Source organism: Marmota flaviventris, chromosome 10 (assembly GCF_047511675.1).
Source record: "Marmota flaviventris isolate mMarFla1 chromosome 10, mMarFla1.hap1, whole genome shotgun sequence".
Classification (NCBI taxonomy): domain Eukaryota; kingdom Metazoa; phylum Chordata; class Mammalia; order Rodentia; family Sciuridae; genus Marmota; species Marmota flaviventris.
The window spans coordinates 11,185,243-11,208,625 of NC_092507.1; the positions used below are offsets into that span (position 1 = coordinate 11,185,243).

The 23,383-nt window shown below is 57.5% G+C and overlaps 1 protein-coding gene across 4 annotated transcripts in view; it reads left to right on the forward strand.

Moving 5' to 3' along the window:
* Positions 1-23,383, forward strand: part of Kazn (kazrin, periplakin interacting protein) — a 952,488-nt gene that overhangs the window by 815,406 nt on the left and 113,699 nt on the right. The window contains exon 1 of one of the 4 annotated variants that reach the window (XM_027951901.2): positions 13,756-13,963. The exons of the other annotated variants lie outside the window; for them this stretch is intronic. Within the exon in view, the coding sequence (XP_027807702.1) occupies positions 13,756-13,963 (208 nt within the window). Of the gene's footprint in view, positions 1-13,755; positions 13,964-23,383 lie in introns of those variants that run through there. 4 annotated transcript variants of the gene reach the window in all.

Here is a 23,383-nt window from a genome sequence, read left to right on the forward strand (position 1 = left end):
TGTTCAGTGTGACAGCCCCTGGTGGGACATTCCTACAGCATCCGATCTGGCTGTCCCAGTGGCTGACATGAGCTGGGGCAGCCCCTGCTGGAAGATGACCCGGGGAAGGCCCTGGACCTTGCTGCTCAGAGCACGGCCCTCACTCAGAAGCACCAGACCCTGGACCGGCGGCTCCTGGGCGCTCCTGGGAACGCAGACGCTCCGACGCCACCCAGGTCCTGAGCTTAAGACCCGCACCTACACCAGACCCGCAGGAGGCGCTGGGCTGCGGGAGCTGATGCGGTGACCTCAGAAGTTGACTTTGAAGGAAAAAAAATGCTCTGGTACAAAGACAAGGGCGCGGTGACTCTGTCCAGGCGGGTCCTGAATTTCTTGTGGGAAGAACGGTCCTCTGAGCTGGAAGGGAAAAAGGAAGGGCTCATGGGGATGGGAAGGAGAACATTCCAGAACAGAGAGAGCAAAGTATGGAGATTTAGGGGGGGGGAGGGGATGGTAATGGGGGCCTCGGGTGTTTCCCATCTGAGTGGGGGGCACCTCCTCCAGCCCAACTCTCCCCAGAACCCACGTGTCCACCATGGAGACTCTCGGGCACCCTGTGTTCATGGGCACTGAGAGTTGGTCTTCAATAGCCAACTAGGCTGGGACGCCACTGAGCACTGATTTTTGTACCAGTGTCATGCTGGGCACCTCACCTGCTGTATTTTCCATATATATTTATTTTTTAAGGATTGAATCCAGAGATGCTTTACCACTGAGCCACAGCCCCATTCTTTTCTGGGTTTTGTTGTTGTTGTTGTTTTGTGTTTGTTTTTTTTTTTTAAGAGAGAATGAGAGAGGGAGAGAGAGAGAGAGAATTTTAATATTTATTTTTTAGTTACTGGCGGACACAACATCTTTGTTTGTATGTGGTGCTGAGGATCGAACCCGGGCCGCACGCATGCCAGGCGAGCGCGCCACCGCTTGAGCCACATCCCCAGCCCCCCTTTTTTTTTTTTTGAGACAGGGTCTCACTAAGTTGTTGAGGGTCTCACTGGATTGTTGAGGCTGGCCTCAAACTTGCAATCCTCCAACCTCAGCCTCCTGAGTCCCTGGGATTCCAGACATGCGCCAGCCCAGCTATATTCCACGTATTCTTAAGGACATGTGCTGCTTCTTTGGAGAAGTGGGAGGACAGAACCACTCAGAGCGGGTAGAGTGGAGCTGACCGCCCAGTGCAGTCCCTGTCCTCTTCACTGCCTAGCAGTGTCCTTGGGAAAGTCAAAACTAACTTGCCTACCCAGGTTTCCTCTTTCATTAAATGAGCACAGTGTAGTAGTGCATGCTCTGGTGCAGTTCTACACTGATTAAACGTATCACATGTCACTTGGTGCCTTGTTCCCGGGACAGCTCTGGGATGGAAAGCCCTCTCTGTGGTTCACGTTGAACAGCCCTAAGCTGGGAATACAAAATACAAAACGCTCCAAGGTCTGAAACTTTTTGAGCACCAACATGACACCCCCCAGTGGAAAATTTCTCACCTGATCTCATGTGACAGTCTGAAGTCCAAAGCAGGTGGCTCTAAAAATGCGGCATGAAATTACCTGTGGGCCACCTGTGAAGGAGGTGTATGTGAAACATAAGTGGGTTTAGAGTTAGACGTGGCTCCGTCCCTCAGACAGCTCGTTATGCATACGCAAACTTTCCACAATCTGAAAAAAGTCCAGATTCCAAAGCACTTTTGATCCCAACAATTTCAGGTCAGGGAGATTCAAACCAGTTGTCATCACTTAACTTCCTAGAAGCTTGCTCAGTGGCACACGCCTGTAATCCCAGGGACTCAGGCGGCAGAGGCAGGAGGACCATGAGTTCAAGGCCACCCTGGGCAACTCAGCAACACTCTGTCTCAACAAGAGAAAAAACAACTATTTTAATAGGACTCAGCATGTAGCTCGGTGGCAGAGTGACCCTGGGTTCAGTCCCCAGTGCCAAAAAAATCACTTTAACCTTGTTGGACGGATGAAGAAAGGGAGGCTCTGGGAACTGAAGTGGGTTCTCCAAGGTTGGTTCTTTCTGTCCCTCTACGGTGGCCAGGATCCCCGTGACTCTGCCCTCTCTCTCTCATTTAGCTTATCTTGGGGACCTTGAAGCTGTGCCCAGAAGCCACTTACACCCCTCTGCTTCCCACCAGTGTCTAATAGAAAGCCTCTTGTCCCCTGCGTGCCTGAGTCTGGTCCCCGCCCCACCCTTCCACCTCCCCACCTCTGCAGCTTCCATGGCACCTTTCAAAGACACAGCTGAGTGACACCTGTGTCCTGGAGGCCCTGGTGACAGGATGAGCCCCCTTCATGCCGAGGCATCCCCTTTACAACTGGCCACCTCCTGAGCACCAGAGGGCCAGGCCGTGTTTGGCACGTCACCACTTTCTCTCACCTGGCCTAACGCAACGCTCTGTATGCCCCTGGTGCTTAATAAATGCATTAGGAGTGATTGCCTGGCCCTGGTCCATTTCAGTCAATGAGCCCCCGGTTCCTGAGACAGCTCTGGGCCGTGTGTGGCCTGTGGCTGTCCTGACTGGCTGGCCGACTGCGTCCGACACTCACTCCTGACCTTGACTCACTCCTGACCTTGACTCACTCCTGACCTTGACTCGCGAGGGCCCCTCATGGTTCCCCTCTCCCAGGAGAGCCACCAAGCGGCTGTTCCAGGGCCTTCGCAATGACAGAAAGGGGCTCCATCTGCAGGGCTGGCCTGGGCCTTCCCTTCGGTGGGTTCCTGGGGTCTCTTGTCCCTGCCTCTTGGGACCCTGTTCCTGGGGCTCTTGGTGGCTCCTCAGCCTCAACCCTGCTGACCTTTGATGCAGGCAGTTCTCTGCTGTGGGGACCATTCTGTGCACTGTGAGGCACACAGCAGTGTCCCTAGCTCTGCCCCTATAGATGCCAACAGCACCCCTCCCCCAGGGGTGGCAACCAAAATGTCCTCATTGTCCAATGTCCCCTGAGGAGCAAAACCACCCCCTGGTTGGGAATTATTTACAACTAGGATTCCCAGGATGACCAGCCTGGGGGAGCCTGGGGTTTTAACTCTGGGGGGGGCCTTGAAATGACAGTGCGTGTCCCCAGGGCTATGCGCAGGGAGGTCACACGCACGGGCAAGGTGCCTGGGCCTGGTGAACAAGAGGGACACACACCCAGCCCCTGCCCGTCCACGCCAGGTGGGTCCTGGGGCTGCCCTTCGCCAGAGCTGGAGGTTTTTCTTTTTTTCCCAAGGGAAACCAGAAACCCTGTCTTTTATGTGAAATCTCCTGATTCTTAAATGTTGGCAGTTTAATGTGAATTGTTAAAAAAAAAAGAAAATACTAGGAAAAACAAAGTGTGGCTGGGAGCCAAACGTGGGCCGCTGTCTGCCAGCTTTGGAGCCTCTCCTACGGGCTGAGCGTCCGTCCTGGGGCCTGGGCAGCCTCTGCCACTCAGAGCCCGCAGGACTCGCTCGGAGGTCTATGTCTTGAGCACCATCAACAAGCCCCCGGATAGCTCTCTGAACCAGTCAGTGCCTGCCGCGTGGGCACTCCATGCCCGTCTGAGGGTCCGTGCCAAGAAATCTACATTCCCAAGAGGGAGAGAACATGGCAGTACCTCAGGAAGGGGGTCCTGAAGCCTGACATCCTGCCCAACTCTGATATTGATTTGCTGTGTGACCTCAGACAATCACACCCCCTCTCTGGGCCCCAGTTTCTCGAATGATGACAGAGAAAGAAAAGGAGGGGGGGGGCTGGATGTATGCCCTCTATCTCCTGGGACTTGAAAGAGTACTTCTGTGTGACAGTGCAGAGCCCCGACTGCCTTGCCGGGTGCCCAGCAGGCATCCCCGACCCCATACTGACCTGGGCAGGACCCAGCTGGTTCCACATCTCAGGCCTCCTGCGCTTCAGAGTGGTGGGTCTGGGCCGCCCCTCGAGGATGCTTTCTTTGTGTGTGATCAGTAAGTAGGGATCCAACACTGGAAACCACCGTGATACTGGACAGACCCTGCCCCTTGATTCCGCTGTGGCTCAGGTGGGCAAGCCTGCACCCGGCCTGTCTGGAACCGCGGACACAGGCTCCCAGGGCACTGGGCCCTGGTGGGGCTGAAGAGGAGAGGGCCTGGGAGCTCTCCCTACCCACCGTCTCTCTGTCTATCTTCGTGGTGTTGCAGATTGAACCCAGGGCCTGGCGCGTGCTAGGCAAGCGGTCTTGCACTGAGCCACAGCCCCAGACCTTTTATTTTTTATTATAGGACAGAGTCTTACTGAATTGCCCAGGGTGTCCTCAAACTTGTGGTCCTTCTGCCTCAGAGTTGGACCAGCGCGCGCTCAGGAGGTGTGCGGCACTGTGAGCGCGAAGCGTGTTTGCGACCTGCCCTGCCTCCCATCCACAGGGGACTGGGAATGAGGCCCTCCAGCCGCCCCGTCGCCCCAGAAATCCCTGCATGTGCCCCTGGGGGCTGCCGATCTGGAAGAAGCCACCTACCCCAGGGTCACATCCTTAAAGACAAAAAGCCTTTTCCCGCTTAGCAAAACATACGCCTGCTTGTTTGTTTGACGGGGAGCGTCAGGAGGACGCTGCCGGTCCTTCCTGCATCTCCCTTCAACAAATCTGCCTCCCGAAACCGCTTCCAAAGAGATTTAAAGGACAGTCCTGGGGAAAGAAGAATTCAGAACAAACTAATGAGTCCCTCTGGGACCCGGGTCCACCACACTGTGCCCCGAGGACCCAGAGACAGGGCCCCCGTCACTGCCTGATGGCCAGAGCGCGGACCCTTCCACCTCCCCCCAGGGCTGCTGGGGCAAAGGCAGTCCACCCCCCACCTTGCTGGGGGCCTGGAGCCACTGAAGTCCCTCGTCTGCTGTGTGGTTGGGACGTGCTCGGCTTCAGAAGCCAGGAGCAGCTCTGGGTGATGGCGGGTTTGGTGGGTGGAGGGCAGGCGTCGGAGCCGCATCATGGAGAGGGGGAGCCGCATCATGGAGAGGGGGAGCTGCATCCTGGAGAGGGGAGCCTGGACGTGTGTGGACAGGCTCCGGGGAGCCCGGCAGGTGGCCTGCTGACAGGGGCGGCCTGGGTTTGGACCTGCATTCGGGAAGCCGTGGGGGGATTATATGACCCGAGGCTGCACTCCCTGGAAATGCGACCTTGTCCGCTCCACTTCCCTGTCCTACCCCACTCAGAGCAGGAGCACTGGGCGGGGTGGCCCTGAGCTTTATCGGCATCAAGGCCCCTGGAGGGCTGCAGGCCCCACCTTCTGCCTCTGGAATCCGGACTCGGGGATCTGCATTGGCAGGAGAAGCGCTGAGGTGGCCGGTCCCTGGGCCACACTTAACTACTGCCCTAGGGCTTACCCAGGTCAGCTGCTCTGCACCCTGGATTTGCTGTATGTCCCCGTGCAAGTGTCTGAGCCTCTCTGACTTCCATTTTTATCACCCACTAAATGACACAAGAGAGCTTTGTCTTTGAACAAGTAACCCGTCCCCCTGGTGTTGGGCACCTGATTGCCAATTGCAGGTGGCTCAGAGACTGTCCCATGAGAGGCCAGGCCCGTGGTTGTAATTTGCTTGCAGCCATGGTAGGAGGAGCAATGTGTCTCTAGGAGCAATGGGCACTTTAAGCCTTAAAGGGACAGCCCAGGCCAGCATCTCTGGACCTCACCGCTCACCTTGCAAGAATCTGGAAATAGTTCACTAGCTTGGCTCTGGGGGCTTTTTGTGTCCTAGGGGAGGTGGATGGCAGAGGCTCAGACCAGTCCCAATGACCAGGCCTCTGTGATCTGGAGAGCTAGAATCAAAGTCCTAGGTAGGCCAGCGGTTTTCTCATCTTAGCATCCGACAGGGCTGGGAGCGTCCTCTGCAGAGAGTCTGATGGCCTCCGCCACAGTACGGGGGACAGGAGCGGGCCAGGGCAGAGGCCAAGTGCAGATGGAGTGAGAGAAAAGAGCAAGCAGAGGAAGAAAGGCTTCCACTGCCCCCGGGCCGGTGCTCTGTGGTCACGGGACTTCCCACCGCGGTTCCTCTGCTCCCCGTGCACCCCTCTGGTGGGTAGGCAGGGGTCTTCTGTCCACTCACAGGTGGGAAAACGGAGGCCCAGGCAGGAGGCCTAAAAGCAATAGATTCACCTCCAAAACTGTGAGCCAACATAAAACTTTTTGCTTCCTAAGTTAATTATCTCAGGTATTTGTTACAGTAACAGAAAGCTGACTAACATATGCTGGCACACCACAGTGCCCTGCCTGTCACCTCCAGAGCCCACTACAGTGCCTGGTGTGTGGAATTGTTGAGTCAGTGAATGAAGAAATAAAGATAGACTTGGTTGACGTACTGGGCCTATATTTACCAGCATTGTGATCTTGGACAAATCCTTTTACCTCTCTATATCTTATTTTTAACTATAAAACATTATAATAATTATTATGGGAATGAGGCATGATAGTAGAACATGTTCTGGAAGTTCAGCTGCCTGCACTTGAGCCCTGGCTCTGCCTTATACCAGCTGTGTGATCTGGGGCACTTAACCTCTTTGTGCCTTGGCTTCCTCATTGATAGCACGAGGACAACAAGAGTACTTATATAATTTCCTGGGGATTAAATGAGCTAATGTGTGTAAAATTTTTATCTAATATTTGGGGGTGTCTTGGGAGTACCAGGGATCGAACCCAGGGTGCTTAACCATTGAGCCACATCCCCAGTCCTTTTTGATTTAGAGATAGGCTCTCACTAAGTTGTTTAGGTCCTCACAAATTGCGGAAGCTGGCTTTGAACTTGCAATATTCCTACCTCACCTCTCGAGCCACTAGAATTACATGCATGCACCACTGCACCCATATCATTATCTCGTATTATTAATAATCCTTAAAAATAATGGCCCTATCTCCACGTATTAATTGGCAACATTTAAGTAAGAAGTACACAGCAGCGTGCCAGGCACAGTGGAAGAAAGGCTCAGAAGACAGCTCCCTCTTGGGTCCTTGCAGGGCCATGGCCCTCTGTGTCTCTTAAGTCACACGCAGGAAGTGGACTCAGAGAGTCTGACAGATGAGGGTCACCTGGAAGGCACTTCCCCAGAGCCAAGCCCTGGCTCCCCTGGAAAGGGGAGTTCCACCAGTGACCACTGGGGGCAGCAAAGGGCCCATGTACTGAGGGTGGCTGCAGGTTTCCCAGTCCCCAGCAGGAGGAAGGAGCTGACCATTCTTCTCTGGGCAGGTGAACACTCTTCCGAGCGCTGATGTGGGAGGCAGTTGGCAGGAAACCTCACTTCTGAGAGTTAGACTCGGACCCTGCATTTACTGGCCACATCACCTTTGATGAGTCCTTTAGTCTCCCTCGACCTCAGGGTTCACATCCGGGATAGGGTGGCTGAGGGTTGAGCTGAAAAGCACAGTACTCACATCACCCTGGGGTGATGTGAGTACTTAATAAATGACACCCGTTGCATACATAGACAAAGATTCAACCTCCCTATGTCTGTTTCCTTGTCTGCAAATGGAGATGATAATAAGGGTACACTTATCCCTTGGGCTTGTTGGGAGGATTAAATGAACAGTGTGTTCATCAGCTTTCTGTTGCCGTGACAAAATACCTGAGAAATTCAACTTATAAGGAGGAAAGGTTTATTCTGGCTCTCAGTTTCAGAGGTGTCGTGGCTCCATTGTCTTGTGGCCTGTGGCAAAACAGAATGTCATGGAGAGGAGCACATGGTGGAGAGAAGCTGCCCCTGCCACGTCAGTTGTGAAGCAGCGGGGTGGGAGAAAAGGGCCAGTGTCCCAGAATCCCCTTCAGGGCACAGCCCCAATTACCTACTTCCTCCAAGGGGGTTCCACCTCCTACAGTTTCCTCCACCTCCCAGTAGCACCCTCAGCTGGGGAACAGGCAGTCCACACCTGAAACTTGGGAGACAGACATTCCAGATGCAGACCAGAATAAATAGGCACAATTCTTAGACCAGGGCCTGGTGATAGTGCTCGGTCAATATTTGCCAGGGCTGCTATTATTATTATAAATTGTAGCATCTTTGCCGTTATTGTTCTTATTCTGAATGAGCTGCAACATTTTAACTGCCTGCAGAAATCTTCCTGCTTAAAGTGATTTCTACAAAAGGGAGCTTAGAAGATAAAGGTTAGATGTGGCCCCTGGATAAGGAAGGACTTTATCTTTTTGTTAGATTAGATCTAACTTGAGCTAGGTGCCGTGGTGCATGCTTGAAATCCCAGAGACTCCGGAGGATGGAAATTTGGAGGCCAGCCTGGACAACTTAGGGAGACCCTGTCTCATAGTAAAAAATAAAAATAAAAAGGGATGGGGGTGTGACTCAGACCAAGAGCACCTCTGGGTTCAATCCCCAGTTTCACTAAAAAGGACAAAAAAAAAAAAAAAAGAAAAAAGATCTAACTTGTGTCCCAAGCAGTCTGAGCTGAGGCCAGGCTTGGGGACCAGCTGTGCTCCGTGAAAATGCTTTCATGTCCCATTCTGCCCGAGGACTGGGCTAAGTGCATCCTCTTTGGAAGCCCCTGGAGGAGACCAGGATCTCTGCCAGGTCATTTGGGGCCCTGAGAACACAGTCAAAGGGTATTGGTGAGCCCGTGGCAGGTCCATAAAAGTCTCCAACCTCGCCGGCACAGATGGCAGAGTAGATCTCGGGTAAAATCCTCCACCCCCGAGGACAAAGGTCTAAGGAGGTTTGGGGGGAATAGCCCACTCTAATCCTCCCAGCTGCACCTGGGCCCCAGAGTCCTACTGGGATGACAGAGGGAAGAAGAGATCAGCACGGTCCCCACTGGTGGCCTTGGCCACAAAGGCAGCCCAGAGTTTGCCAAAGGGCTTGGCAGCCTCTTTGGAGTCCCTAGGAGTGGATGGCCGCCTGCAGATTCCTGTGGAGGTCACAGGACTGCTGTCTGGCTCAGAAGCCATGGGCGTGTGCCTTCAGCCCCCTCTAGGAATGTCCCTCCGTCCAGTTTTTGAGGTTTTGCCCTATGCCGGGCGAAGTGCAGAGCCGGACATGTGCCTCGCCTCTCTGAAACCTCAACCCAAGAAGCAGTTACCAGGATCTCCTCTGTTTTTCAGACGGGGAACCTGAGGCTTCCAGCAGTGAATCATCTGCCGAGATCATGCCCCCAGATCATCTGCTCTGATCATGGGAGGATCAGAGCTGGGACTTGAGTCTTGTTCTCTCTGCCCCCAGAAGCTGTGTCCTCAATCTCTGGGATGGCCCCTGGTGATCCCCACCTCCAGGCATGCACACCCCCATTAGATCTCCTCCCCTTGACTGTGGCCAGGGCTTCGTGTCACACTTCTGATCAAAAGAATGGGGAAAAGGTGGTGGGATGTCATTTCCAAGATGAGGGTACAGAGACGCCGTGGCCTCCACCTTGCACACACGGCTCTCACGCGTTCTCGGAGCCAAGATCCCAGAGCCAATGAGGAACTGAGCTTCTCTGTCCAAGACCTGGGGGAACCGAATCTTGCCATATATGAGCAAGTTTGGGAGTAGCTCCTGCCCAGCTCAGCCTGGAGTTGAGAGCAGCCTGGGAGAGCCCTGGGTCGGACACACCCCTCTAAGCTGCTTCGGATTCCAGCCCATAGAAAATGTGAGGCAGTCCAAACGAGCTGTGTGAAGCCACTAAGCTTTGGGGCGATTTGTTACGCAGCAGTAAGTAACCCGTGCCCTTTACTCCTCACCACACATGCAAAAGTACCCACGCAACCACCAAAAGGAAGAAGGACAAAAGATCAACTCAGGTGCCTTGGGAAGAACTAGGAGGGCCCTTGGTGGCTGCTAAGTCGGCCCTTCATTTCACCTTTGCCAGTGAGACCACCTGGAGACCCAAAGCACCTTACCCACAGTCACACACAGCTTGGGGGCTGGGGGAACTGGTTATGGCAGCTGAGGTCTCCAGACCTCCGGGAAGTCTTTTTGGTACCAAGGATTGAACCCAGGGGTGCTTAACCACTGAGCAACTTCCTCAGCACCCCCCCCCCCCCGCCCCCCTTTCTGTATTTTATTTAGAGACAGGGTCTCACTGAGTTACTTAGCAACTTGCTTTTGCTGACGCTGGCTTTGAACTTGCGATTCTCCTGCCTCAGCCTCCATGAGCGGCTTTGATTACAGGCGTGCACCCCTGGCACCCGGCCCCCTGGGAAGTCTCGCTGAGAGTTCACATGAGTGTCAGACACCTGTGGGCCCTCCAGAGGGGTTTGGAGCGAGTAGTCACATGTCTTCAAGAGACTGCAGAAAAATACCCAACTAGGAAAAAAAGTACGGAAAAATTCCAATAGGCTCAAGTATCCAAAACCAAGCAGATGCCAAATATAAGGTTTCTGAGTACAATGCGTCTTAGGGTTGGTCCTTAAGAAGATCTTGTAGTTTTTCTGCTGTGATCTGAAGGAAGTTCCCCTGGGAACCCAGGGCACTGTGAATGGAACTGCATTGACCCCTGTGTCCCCAGGTCCTTTGTGTTTTCCTTGGTGGCACACTGTCAGCCAGGGTCAGGGTCAGAGGGACACCTTCCAGCCTGGGAGCCTAGAGCCAGAGCCGCCCCCACACCCTGTCCCCAGGCTGCACTGCCCCTCCTCCCACCCCTCCCCCAACTCCCTCTGCTCTTAAAAGGGGTCGCCAGATGGACTGGATGGGGAGGTTCCTGCTGCCTTCCCTGACCTCTAAAGCCTCCTTTCCTGCTGCCCCGGGGAAGGTCACAGTGAACCAAACCCAGGCCCAGCGTCTCCAGCATCCACTCGCAGCAAGCCTTCTAGAAGGGTCTGGAAGGGTCTCTGGGTGCCAATGCACTATGAAGTGTGAGGCCCTAGTTTTTTTTTTTTTTTTAAAAAAAGAACAGTCAGGACAGCAAGGTGTCAAGCCCAAGTGGAGGCCCCTTGTAGCACAGGCCCCGTGTGACTTCACAGTTCCAATGTCCAGAAGCTGGCCTGCAGTTCTCTTGCTGTGGGACCTGCAGGGGCCGCTCAGAGCAGGAAACGGGCTGTCAGCTCTTGGCTCCTGGGTCTTCTGTTGTAGAACTAAACAGGAGTGTCTTCAGGGCCAGAGTGTCCTTGTCCCAGAACACACCTCCTGGGAGAAATGCCTCCCCACCCAGGGCAGGTGGTTTCCTGGTAGACTGGAGAGCGCAGCCTCTGCTGCCAGAAGCCTGAGAGGGAGAGGGGCTGCGCCTGGCTGGGGGCGGGGAGAGGGGAGGGGGCCCAATGTGGGGGGAGCGGGCACCACCTGATGTCCTGGCCCTCAGTGTGGGGAACACACACACACACACACGCACGCGCGCACACACACACGCAGAGGAGCCAGGGCCCAACTTTGCTGAGTAAGGAGCATAGCAGGAATTCCCCAGGGCGGTGGATGGAGAACCAGCTTGAAGACTTGCAACGTAACCGGGAAGTTTATGCAAAGTTTTTCTGAGGGTTGCAGAGGGGAATGAGCACTGGTGGCCAATGGGCTAGGCAGAACCTTCCAGACCTGTTTACTTTCTTGTTCTTGCTTCTCTTCTTCCTTACGTGTCTTCTTAAACTTCAGGGTGTCAACATTCTAAACTCACCACATCTGGAAACACTCGGTCCACATTCCTGGTGCATCAGACAGGGGCTAGTGGCTCCTTATTTGCCACGCTCCCCACCATCCCCTAATGTCTTTCTGAAGCCGAATCCAAGCAACCAGTGTTACAAACTCACACTTGTGCTGTCCTTTCCCTTGTCCTGGGGAAAGGGCACATCTCTATCAGGAGTAGAAAAACAGCTGGGCGTGTTGTTGCGCGCTGGTGATCTCAGAGCCTAGAGAGGCTAAGGCAGGAGGATGGCAAGTTCAAGGCCAGCCTCAGCAAATTAGTGAGGCCTTGAGCAACTTAGCAAGACTCTGTCTCAAAATAAAACATTAAAAGGGCTGGAGATGTGTCTCGGTGGTTAAGCACCCCTGGGTTCCAGCCTAGCAAACACACACACGGTAGGGAAACAGAAGGTCCACTAAGGAGGCCCCGTCCTTCAAGAAACTTGGGGGAAGTGTGTTTTTTGCGGACCTGGAAGCAAGCTACAGCCCCCTCCCCTCCCCACCCCCAGCTACTCATTCATGCCCCCAGGTGGGTCTCAGAAGTTATCTCAGGCCGACTCCAGGCCCAGATGCCTCTAGGACAGAGGTGTGTCCAGCTTCTCAACCTCAGGGCCATCTTTTGTTCCCTTTGCCTGTTATCTCAGCAAAGGCAAAGGAATTGGGGATTCCTGGCACCTCCTATTCCTTGGGATGGGGTCAGTTTTCTTCTTCCAGAATGGCCAGGGTGTTTCACCTGAGGGTGGCTCTCTTGCACTGTGCTGGCCAGCCCGTCCGCCTTCCGGGGCGCCCAGGACTTCAGTTAGGCGGGTGCGGGGGTCCCAGGCAGCCTTCTGACCTCTGAAGCTGGGCCAGCTGCCCAGTCACTGGGAAGGTGAGGAGGATGTGGGAGGTGTGGAAACTGGGGAGGTCACGCTGGTTGGTGGCCAGGCCACTGTGGTTGGCGAGAGCTGGGCCTTCTCGCCCACGGTCAGGAAAGTGACACATAAAGGTTTCAGACTTGGGGGAAAGTAATTTGGTTCCCACAGCTTGTCCAAGAGCCATTTGCCAGTAACCTAGAGCTTCCCCCCAGGGCCAGGGAGACTCCCTGGTTAGAGCCAGGCCTGGGCAGGGCCGGCTACTGCTGCCCGGAAGCAGGACAAGGCACCCACCAGTGTGTGGGACTCCTCACCTGGCTTGGCTCCCCTGTGTCTACGAGGGGGAAACCAGAGCTGCCTCCCGGGGCTGTGGGGAGATAATTAGTCCTCCTAAAGAGGATCATAATCCCCAGATCAAAGGGAACCGAGCTGCAAGTACTTTATAGGAGCTTCACCAGCCACTGGAACACCCACTCCTGGTGGTGGGTTCAGATTTGCGGACCCTCCAGAATGCTATCTACTACAGTTCTTGGCTGGCCTCCTGGCTCTCCTGTCCCCATGTCCCGCCTGTAGGGGGCTGCCCCCACTGGGGAGTTCATACGCAGTCCTGAGGATGGGCAGAGTGGGAATGACTGATGTCCTATTTGACAGAGGGGGAAGCTGAGGCCTCCCACCAGATAACAGCCTCTCAGGGTTGAATCCTCCACTGGTTCGGCCCGAGCCCTCAGCCCTAAAGGATGGCAGGTCACCGAGGAGACTGGAGAGAAGGAAACGTCCAGCCTGTCCCACGTCACTCTGTCTACCCTCTCCAGGGCAGTTTTAGGGACTTGGCTCTTTGACGAGGCTGACTCCAGGGTATGGTTTGCACACTGGAGCGCCAGAGAGCCAGCTGCAGCCTTTGGTCACCTTCATTTAGGGCCGCCCCTGACCCCTCGGGCACCGCCGTTCCCCTCTCTGACCCTGGGTTTCACTGGGAATGAGCATGCTGGGGACGCACCAAGTGGCCTGGCCCGCCGTGGGGCTCCTGGAGGCGCTGGGGCTGGTCCCGGCGCCGGGGCGGGGCCGGGGGCGGGGCCGGGGCGGGGCGAGCGCTCCCTCGCCAGCCCGGAAGGAGCGGGAGGAGGAGCGCGGGGCTGGGAGTCGTTCCCACGTGAGGCTCCGCGGCGGATTCCTCGCGTGCGGCGGCCGCGGACGGCCCGGCGCCCGGCCGGACAGAGAGCCCTGGTCCCGCGCGCGGGCGGCCGGGCGGGCGGCGCGCAGCGGCCCCCGATGCGGCGGCGGCCCCCGGGGTTGTGAGCCGGGCGCCGGCCGTCGGAGCCCCCAGCGCCGCCACGGGCAGCGCCCCCCGTGTACGCGGCATGCGGGCGGCCGACTCCGGCTCCTGGGAGCGCGTCCGCCAGCTCGCGGCGCAGGGCGAGCCGGCGCCTTCCTGCGGGGCGGGCGCCGGGCCCGCGCGCCCCCCGGGCCCCGCAGCCTGCGAGCTGTGCGCGGACGCGGCGGGGCCGGGCGATCCGCCCAGCGCCGGGGCGCCCTCGGCTCGAGCGGATGGCGACTGCAGCCAGCCGGGTAGGTGCGCGCGGGGCGGGGAGCGCGGCGCTGCCACAGGCCCGGGAGCCGCCGGGGCCGGGCGCGCGGGGGCGCTCGGGGCCGGGATCGGGAAGCCGCTGGTGGCAAAGTTCTGGCCGCTCGAGCCCCGAGCGCTGGGCGGGTGCGGCGGGGAAAGGCGCGGGACGTGGAGTTAGTTGTTCAGCAGGGGGGCGGGGGTCTCGGGAGTCCTCGGCACTTCATCGTGAGCTCCCCGAGCGGACTGTAGGGAGAGGTCACGGCCGCGCCCCTCCGAGGCGTGCACCCCACAGCGCCTGGAGACCCAGCTCCCCGCTGGACCCCGCGCGAGCGTGGGAAAGGGGCTGGCCCGGTGCGAAGTTGGGGCGGCCCCGTGGCCGCATCTGTAACCCATCTGGCAGCCCGCTGGAGTCCCGCGTAGAGAGCCCCCTGACCGCCGCCCCTCCGAGGGGCTCACCCTGGCTGGGAGCGGAGAGCTGGCTGCCTTTCTACTTGAACTCCGAATAATGCAGAATGGAATTGCAGCGACGGAGACGAATGCAGTGATCTCATGGCGTGTAGTTGGCCAATCCGCCCCACGTGGAAAATAGCGTTTTCGTGTTAAAATGCTCCCAGTAGGTGCGCCCATTCTGCCCTGTTGTGGCCTCAGCTGTCTCCACCCTCCAACCTTCCAGAGTTAGGTAATGGGTGTGTGTGATGGGGCGGGTCAGGAACCCCTGGATCCGCTGGACTCCGCGCATAGGAAGCAATTGAGGTGGAAGTCTCAGGGCTTTTCTGAGAAGGGTCTGTCACCATCAATTTGAAGTTCAGAATACTGTTTCCAGGAAAAAGAGGAAGGGGAGCCCATGTTTTCCCATTATTTATTGAACACCTATTGTGTTCCAGGAATTCTCATGCAGTGTGTCTAGAAACCCTCATTGCAGCCCTGAGAGTGAGTCTGTGTGGCCCAGATGAGAACAGAGGTTGAGCAGCTTGCCCGAGTTCTCACCGACCTGAACCTTGGCGCTGGAATTTCAGATTTTGTCTGTTGCAATTTAAAGCCGTAGAATACCTCTCCAGGCAGCAAGCTCACCAGCCAGGGGCTAATTTGCCTGATAATTACTTCTTTCCATTAAGGGAGAGCTGCAAGGCCTGCTGGTTCCTGTTGGCAGAGTTGGTCTTCTCAAGAGAGGGGATGCTCCGGGGTCAGGACAGAGCATTCCTCTCTGTTGCAGGGTGTTCACTTTGTCCAACCTTCCCAGTTGCACAGAGCAGTTAGAGGCCAAGACCTGTGTTTGTAAAACAGCACAGTTCCAAAAAGTGAGCATGTGGAAGAGTGTGAGGAAGTTGCTTCATCGTCCCAGGACTCAGTTTACCCATCTGTACAGTGGAAATGATAGTACCGAGGAGGAAGGATTACTTCCTTCAGACACCTGCCTAGCTCACCACCGAGGCCCAATGCTTCACCTGGTCTTGCCCTCCTGAACCTTGTCAGGAGTGGCTTTTGCCTTGTATGTAAAATGCTTAAGGGATCCAGGGCTTTGTGTTCTGTCAGTGGAAGTTGTTATTATGTAAACATGTGGCAGAGGGCTGGGTGGAGATGCTGCTGTTTGCTTTGTGTCTAGAGAGGCCCCATCTTTGTTTATGATAACCATATCCTAATTACATGCTGTGGCCTGTGTCTCGGGTCTAGGGGTGGTTGTTTGCTGCCAGCCCTCTTGGTGTGTTCCCGAAGGGGAGAGCCCTTGGAGCTGTCTTTGCCCAGCTTACAGGTGGCATCTCTGGCAGGAAACAGGCTCAGACCAGTGGCTCAAATACATTTTTGCGTTTTCTCTAACTCACCCGCTCTGCGCCCCTTTCTCCGGCGCTTTCTCTCCTTGCAGTGCTGCGGATGGAACCCAGGCATTGCCCTGGCTGGGCCTCCACTGCTGAGCTACACCCGCAGCCCCCGTCTCTGGTTCTTAAAAGTCCTCAAGTTTCACAGGGCTTCCGCGGCGGCCAGTGGCCAGGCGTAGAGGCAGCCTGCACGGAAATGGTTTCTCAAACCAGCAATTGTTAAGAGGGCTTTCCTCTGGGAGGGAAATGGGAAGTCTTTGGCTCCCCGCAAGCTGAAACTGTCACTGAAATAAACATTCAGCCAGGCTGCGGGGTGACTCGCCCTAGAACCTCGGGCGCTTTGACCTAGGCTGGAGGGGTGATCAGTTGAAGGGACTGGAAGTGTATCCCATGGGGTGAGAGAGTCTGGGAATTGAGTCTTCGTGATGGGATGGAGGCCTGGACACCCTCACACTCTCCAGGAAGGGTGACCTGAGATCAGCAGGGCTATGGACTCTGGGATGGTGACAGCTCTGGTCCCCAGGGCGGGTGGGCCAGGGGCCAGAGCAGGAGAGAAACAGTGGGTGCTTGCAGGGCACACCTGCTTGTGGCCCAATTCTGTTTGACCTTGAAATACTCCACAACCCAGCTTCCCTGTGGGCGCAGCGGGAATAACTCTTGTCTGAGGGTCAGACCCTTCCAGAGTGCCCCCCGCTCCCCCGCTCCCCCTGGTGCTCATTGGAAGTTCTTAAGGTGGCAGCAGGAGTCCAGCTCTTCATCTCTCACTTGCTGTTCGAGCAGTCACATTTCCCGGGCATTGCTCCTGGCCAGGCACTGTCACAGCCGCCAGAGACATGGCAGCAGACACCACTGCAGCCCTGTTTCCATGGAGCTTTGATTCTGTGGGAGGAGATTTCCAGTAGGCAAATGTGCAAGGGGACTCCCCGGGACTATGAGTGCCGGGAGGGGAATCAAGCTGGGAGGGGTCGGAAGGATGGGCAGGATGGGCGCAGGGGTTATTGGGGATTGAAGCAGGGCGGGGCCCAGAGAGATGACCCATTGAGGGAGGCCTCTGGGCACTGAGTCCCCAAGGCAAGAGGGTGTTGCCATCAGCTACTGGGACCTTTTTTAAAAGGTGATGAGGAATTAGTATCTTTGTAGACCAGGCAGACGCTTTATCTGTCCACTTTGGAAGCATCTGAACCTGGTCACCTTTGCAGTATGTATCATTATATTGTCATCATTTGTGTCTGTTGCTTCTTGCCCCTCCCCCTACATAAAATCCGTGGAGGAGGGGACTCCAGGGTGCTTGTAGATCTTTGCATACCAGCTCCAGAGCCAGTCATGGTAGTAACTAAACAAGATGCTTGTCTTTAATTAGTCTTCCCAGGGGGGCAGGCCTGGTTGCTGAGCCCATCCACAGGTAAGGAAACCGGTGCCCAGAAAAGCTGAGGGACTTGCCCAAGGTCACACAGCCAGGAATTTACCCGAGATTGCAGACTTCCAAGCCACGCGGAAGGACCCCATGTTGTTCTTAAGGAAGTGTATTCTACTTTAACTTTTTTATCTTTTGAAAAACAAGACTGACCTCTTGCTGACATTCTTTGCTTTGAGTAACACCAACATTTGCTTATCTTTGGATCTTTGGACCTTAGCAATTTCAGCAGGAGGGCTTTCCACACTGCGGACTGGGGGAAGCTTCTAGGAAGCCACCTACTATGACTTACTGGGGGTTGACTGTGGGTGTCCCTCAGCTTGCAGGGCTGGGCGGAGGTCACTGGGGGCTTGGCTGTCCTGAGAATCAGGACTGAAAACCGATGCTCAGATTGGTTTCTGGAGAGAGTCCTAACCCGTGCAGCCACCTGCACCCCGTGTTGTGGCTCCGGGTGAGAGACTAAACTTTGTCCTATTGCCAGGGCAGGTGGCACATCAGCTGGGGACCAGGCACCAGTTTGGGAATCAGACACGCTTGTTGGAATCCCTCAGTTCTGCGTGGCCCTGGCTGTGTGATCCCAAGCAAGTTATTTAACTTCCCAAGCCTCCGTTTACCTTTTTATCCAACGGGGATCCTATTTACCCACTTGGGAGCTATTGGAGATTGGACAGGAGTCTGATTAGCACCCTTGGCAACCAGAGGGCCTGATACTGAGGGAGGAGGTGGAGTCCCCGTTGATCCGGAGTCCAGAGAACTTAAAGGTGTGTGTCAAGCCTATGATGTCTGGATGTCAACTTTTGAAGTTTAAGATCCTGGGATTTGACCCACCAGGTGACTCTGAGGACTGCTGCTGACTTAGCCCCTGAGACTTAGCCCCCGAGGCATCAGGCGCTCTCCAAGGCGCTCCTGGGGCGTGTCCAGTTGAGTTGACAGGTCGATTTCCCAGTCATCCTGGAGGAGAGCCCCAGTGTGACCCGCCCAAGGCAAATAGCACTCAGGGCCCATGCGGAAAGGCAGGGGAGCCCTGTGGACGGGTTTCGCCCTGCAGATAAGGGCGCCCAGCGCATCATTAAAGCCACCAAGGTCGCCTCGGGAATCCTGTTTGCCTCGAGTCACTCAGGGCTGTAAACACTCAGGAGAGGAGCGGCAAGCCGGGGTAGGCTGGTGCGGGTGTTTGCACACGCGTGTGTAGTTATTTTAATGGATTCACTCTCTCTAAATGCGCCAGCGGCCGCGTGTGCCAGATGAGCACCTGCCAGGGAGGGGAGCAGTCAGGATCGCCTCCAGTTCCCAAGGGCACCCCGCTCTGCACCCCATGTGCCGGCCTCCGCGAAGGGGGCGACCTCACGCTTTCTCTGGTCTGCTGCTTGGTGGCCTTCCAGAGAGGCCAGCCCGAGGACGCGGCTTGTGGCGACTCCTCGAAGCTCCTGCCCAATGGTGCCAGCCCGTCAGGAGCTGCAGCAGCCCCAAATTTGGAAGAAATTCCCTGCCCGAGGGGTGTGACAGGTAGGCGAGTCCTGCCTGATGTCCCGGCCCTGATCTGGGGACGCTGCGCCCGACTGAGGAGTCAGTAGCTGGTGGGTGTGGTGTGGCCATCGTGTGGTTCTACCTGCCGGGTTTTGGGGACCGTATCAGGAGCACCCAGCACCTGGCACCTGGCAGCTGATCCACAGGTGCTTGGCCTTGGTTGGTGCCTGGGTTTGGCAGGCGGCGCAGGCTCCCCGCTGGCGTGGGCTGTGAGTCTGTGGCAGGCAGCTGAGTGTGTTCAGCCCCTTGTATGGAAGCTTCAGGAAGTTTTCCCTGGGGGCTTGGAGAGAAGTGAAAACAGGGCTGCAGCAGGCTCCTAGGCCTGCCCCGCCCCTTGCTGGGCGGTCTCACCTGTGGGCCCTGAGCTGTGAAGTCCTGTGTGCCCAGGCAGGAAAGAGTGTGTTAAGGATGAAGAGTCATTTACTGAGGGCGTCTGGGGGCCAGAGAGCACTGGGCGGCGCGGGTTTGCATGGACTCCGCGTTCCCGTGAGAGGACTGGCATCTGCCCCACCTTGCAGAGGAACCCACCAAAGATGTTAGGCAGGAAGCAGGAAGTAGTACATGTGGCTGTTCCAGGCTGCCTTCCACGGGACACTCTTCCCTGTGGTTTCCTCAGTAGCTGATGATTCCCTGGGGGTGCGGCAGGGCCCAGAGCAGAGGCTGAGACCCTGCAGTCATGGGTTTTATGTGTGTGTGTGTGTGTGTGTGTGAGAGAGAGAGAGAGAGAGAGAGAGCTTGGGCTTACTGGCTTCCAGTCCTCCGGAGTGGGTGGCAGTGAGCACCCCTGGGGAGTTATTCCCCGATTCTGTGCCTCCAAGGGGCTCCATCTCTGCCCCCTGCCCAGCCAGAATCCACGCTTGCCCAACTGGGAGGCCCCTCCTGGTGTCCCCATCCCCTGACCACGTGGGCACCTGAGACGCTGATCTCTGAGCCAGAAACCTCAGCAGGGATGGGGCCCACCGTCCAGGAACGAGCAGGAGACGCAGGCCGAGTTTCCACAGTGAGGGGCCAGGGCCACCGCAGGGAACGCAGCCCACCCCTCGATGCCAGGTGGCGTGGGTGGCCTCCAGGGTCATGTTGAAAACTGGCAATAGGACACCAGTGTCACAGCAGTGCTGGAAGGTGTCCCTCTTCACCCTCGTCCCTTGCCCCGTCTCCCATTCAGGGGGTGTCAGCCTTTGGGGATCACCGTCTGGGGCGCTCATGCAGATTCTCAGCACCCCCCAGAGCCTGTTTCTCTATCAGGTGCCTTGGGTGGATTCCAGACGGGGTCCCACAGACCCGACTTTGAGAAGCTCTGCCCTTTTGGGACCAGGTTGGTTCCAGAGGCCAGGTGTCCTGGTCCCTCGGTACCCTGATATAAACATGAGCAGTGTCCTCTTCACTCCCACGGTGTCTGAAGTGGGCCAGGGGAGCTGGACACCCTAGCTAAATGTTATTTTGTTTTTCTGCTCCACCCCTTGCCCGGGCACGTGTTCTCAGAATCCAGTGGAAAGAGGCTGGGCCTTCTCTGTCGTGTGAGCTCCCAAGACGGTCCTGTGGCGAGGGGCAGGATGCCCCCATGTCCCCGGCCCCTGGTCCCCGACTGCCTGGCCTTCTCCGCCAGTGGCCAGCGCTCCTTGCTGCCCGTTGAGCCGGCCCAGGCCCCGGTGCTGAGGAGACAGGGGAGGCCAAACTCCTCCTGTGACTCATCCAGGTCTTAATCTTGGTCCCCAGAGCCACCGGTGGAGCCTGTTCTTCCAGCCTCTCCAGCCCGGCCCGCCCGCCCCACCCCCTGGCTCCCCTTGGTGGTTGGCCCTGAAGCTTCGCAGGGGCAGATGTGTTCGGTGGCTTCCTCTTGGCATCTCCATGGTGCCAGCCGTGGGGGAGGGCAGCTGTGGGGGAGGGGTGCTGTTCCTTTATGTCCTTCGGGCCAGAGGCCAAGGAGCTTGGAGGGAGGATGGGGAGACCCTGCCTGTGGCCCTCCCCTGCACGCTGAGCCCTGAGATTCCTGGGCTCAAGCGCAAGGCTGCCGCGATGCTTGGAACCACGCACCTTTTTCTTTTCTTTAAAGGGGGGTGACTAGGGCTTTTATCAGCTTGTCCCCAGTGTATTTGTGACTGTTTACCCTGAGGACCTCCCCGGTCCCTGGGATCTGCCTTGAGCAGGACAGCTGGTGCTGGCACGGTGCAGGAGGAGAGGCCCGTGTCTGCAGCAGCCTGGGCTTGGTGGGAGGCAGGGGATCTCTAGCCCTGGAGCCCTGGGCAGGGACTGGGTGTGTCCTGGGGCTCAATGAGGCTGATTCCTACATCCCACCCAACCAGAGCTTCCCCACCCTGGGCTCCAGATGCCACCTCCATCCCTCCCTTCAGATGAGGACTGGGACGTGGGACCCCTCCTCTCTGTGGCTCTGTGGCCACCTACACGCCCTGGCTTCCCCTGCTCCTGTCCATCTCGGCACCTGGACCAGCGGAGGTCCTTAGCCTCCCGCGGCCCGGGGGCTTGTCTTTCAAGCACCAGCTCCTGTCCTTCCTGGTCCCCTCGGAGACCTTGTGCCTGTACAAGTAGCTGACCTGTCCCCAGTGTCCCCTGCCAAGCTGCCTTCTCCCACCCGGGTGCCACGCTTCTTTGTGTGTCGGTAGAAATGTCTTCCCTCTCTCCTGTGCCCTGAGAATGACCCAGGAGCCACCCCTTTTGTAGGCGGGGAAGCGGGGCCACAGGCCGTGGGTCTCTCCGTTGGTGCTGTGCAGAGCTTTCTGCAGAGACGGAAATGACCTGTGCCTGCCCCGGCCGCAGCCGCAGCCACTGGACGTAGACACAACTGAAACAGAGTTTTAAATTTTCTTTAATTGTAAAAGGCCCCAAGTGGCTGGGATTCTTCATGTCAGAGGTGGCCTTGAATCAGCCAAAAAATAGTTGTATAGCTCCTCCCCGTTGGTAAGAGCGAGATGTTTGTTTTGCCATCGCGGCCCCTGAGGCTTCCATGCGTGGCCCCTGGGCCACCTGCGCCTGAATCACTCAGGAGCTTGTTTCTAGAATGTTTCCTGGCCCCATAGACTGGGCACTCAGGAGGCTCTGGGGACAGTCCTGAGCACCTGCATTCCAGACAGGTCTCCAGCACCGCCCGCGGCCTGCCTGGGCCTTCAGGCCCCTGTCCCCACAGCCAGAGCAGCCTGGCCAGTGGGTGTCCAGATGTGCTGCCAGGGAACCAGCCACTCAGTGGCCCCTGAGAACTTGTTACAGATGCAAATTCTCTGCAGAGAACTGGGGTCTCTGGGCCGGGCCAGGCTGGGCCCCAAGGTGAAGCCGAGTTTGCGGCCGGATCATGGCTCCTTGGCCCTTCCACGGGACTGTCCCCCCGCCCCCTCTCTCTCTCAGGTCCTCCTGCCTGCCAGGCAGACGCTCTACCACCGAGCCCCTCCCAGCCCCACTTCCCCGATCTCCCTGCGCCCCTGTCTTTTCCCTGCTCAGCTGCCAAGAGCCGGTTGCCCAGGGCCCTCCAGGGTGGGGGAGCCGCCTGCCCCTCACAGGGCACCTTCTCCAATCCCAGCCTCACCCCAGGGGTGGCCGTCCTGGTGATGGTGGGGGGCAGCAGAGACCCCGCCATCCTCCAGGTGGTGGCCCCCTGTTCCCCAGTGACAGAGAGCAGAGGGCCAGATGCTCCCCGTCCCTGGCCTCCGAGTCCTCCCGTGAGGACCAGGCCTCTGCTGTCCTCTGGGTGCCGCCAGCCCTGGAGGACGACAGTGCTCAGCCTGCGGTGCCCCTCCCGGGCATCCACGTGTGTGTGGACAGGCGGAGGCCGAGGGTGAGCTCAGCCTGGCCTTGCTGCTCACCTGCGTGGGACCTCCGTGCGGGTGGCTGCCTCTGGCCTCTCCCCTACTGGGTGAGTGCGCCATGCCGGCCGGCGCTGCTCACGGTGGCTGGGCACAGTCTGAGGCGCCTTATAAACCTGGTTGGTGATTGATGATCTTGTTCCCTGCAGACCTGGCCGGGGGGACCTGCGGGTACTTAGGGTGACCAGCTCGTCCTGTTGCGCCCAAGGCCTGCCCGGTTTTAGCACTGAGAGCCCCACGTCATGGGAAACCCCTCTGTCCTGGGCCAGCTGGGATGGTTGGTCACCCAGTGACCCGGGGCCGACCCCCGTGCGAGCCCCGTCTGGCTGCTCTGATCCTGTGGATGGGGTCCCTGTCCCACGGGGTGACGCAGCCCTACCCGGCCCTTCCCTGCCACCTTCCCCCTCAGTTCTGTTGATCTCCCCACCGTGGTCAGGCCCAGCTGGCTCGTGGCCACAGGTGTGCTCGTCACCCCCAGCCCAGACCCCCCTCGGTGCCCCATCTTAGAGCCCACATGCCCGCTGGTTCACTTGGTCACTCACCAGTGGACGGAGCCAGCGGGTGGGACAGCCCCCCTCACAGCACTCACATTTTTTCTGTCTAAAACCCGTGACTTGAACCAGGAAAATGTCCTTCCTCGGCCCCTCCCAGGCCCATCGAGGCCCTGTTCATCCCCGTGGTAGGCGTCCAGTGCCAGCTCTGTATTCAGTTGGGTTCCAGGAATGGCACTTGACGGTGCCCTCCTGCCGCCTGGAGGAGCCGGGCTCTCTGCGGGGTCCCCCAAGCCAGTCTGCCCCTCCTGACCTCTCTCATCTCGGCACCTCCACCAAGTGCCCACCCTCCCCATCCCAGCCC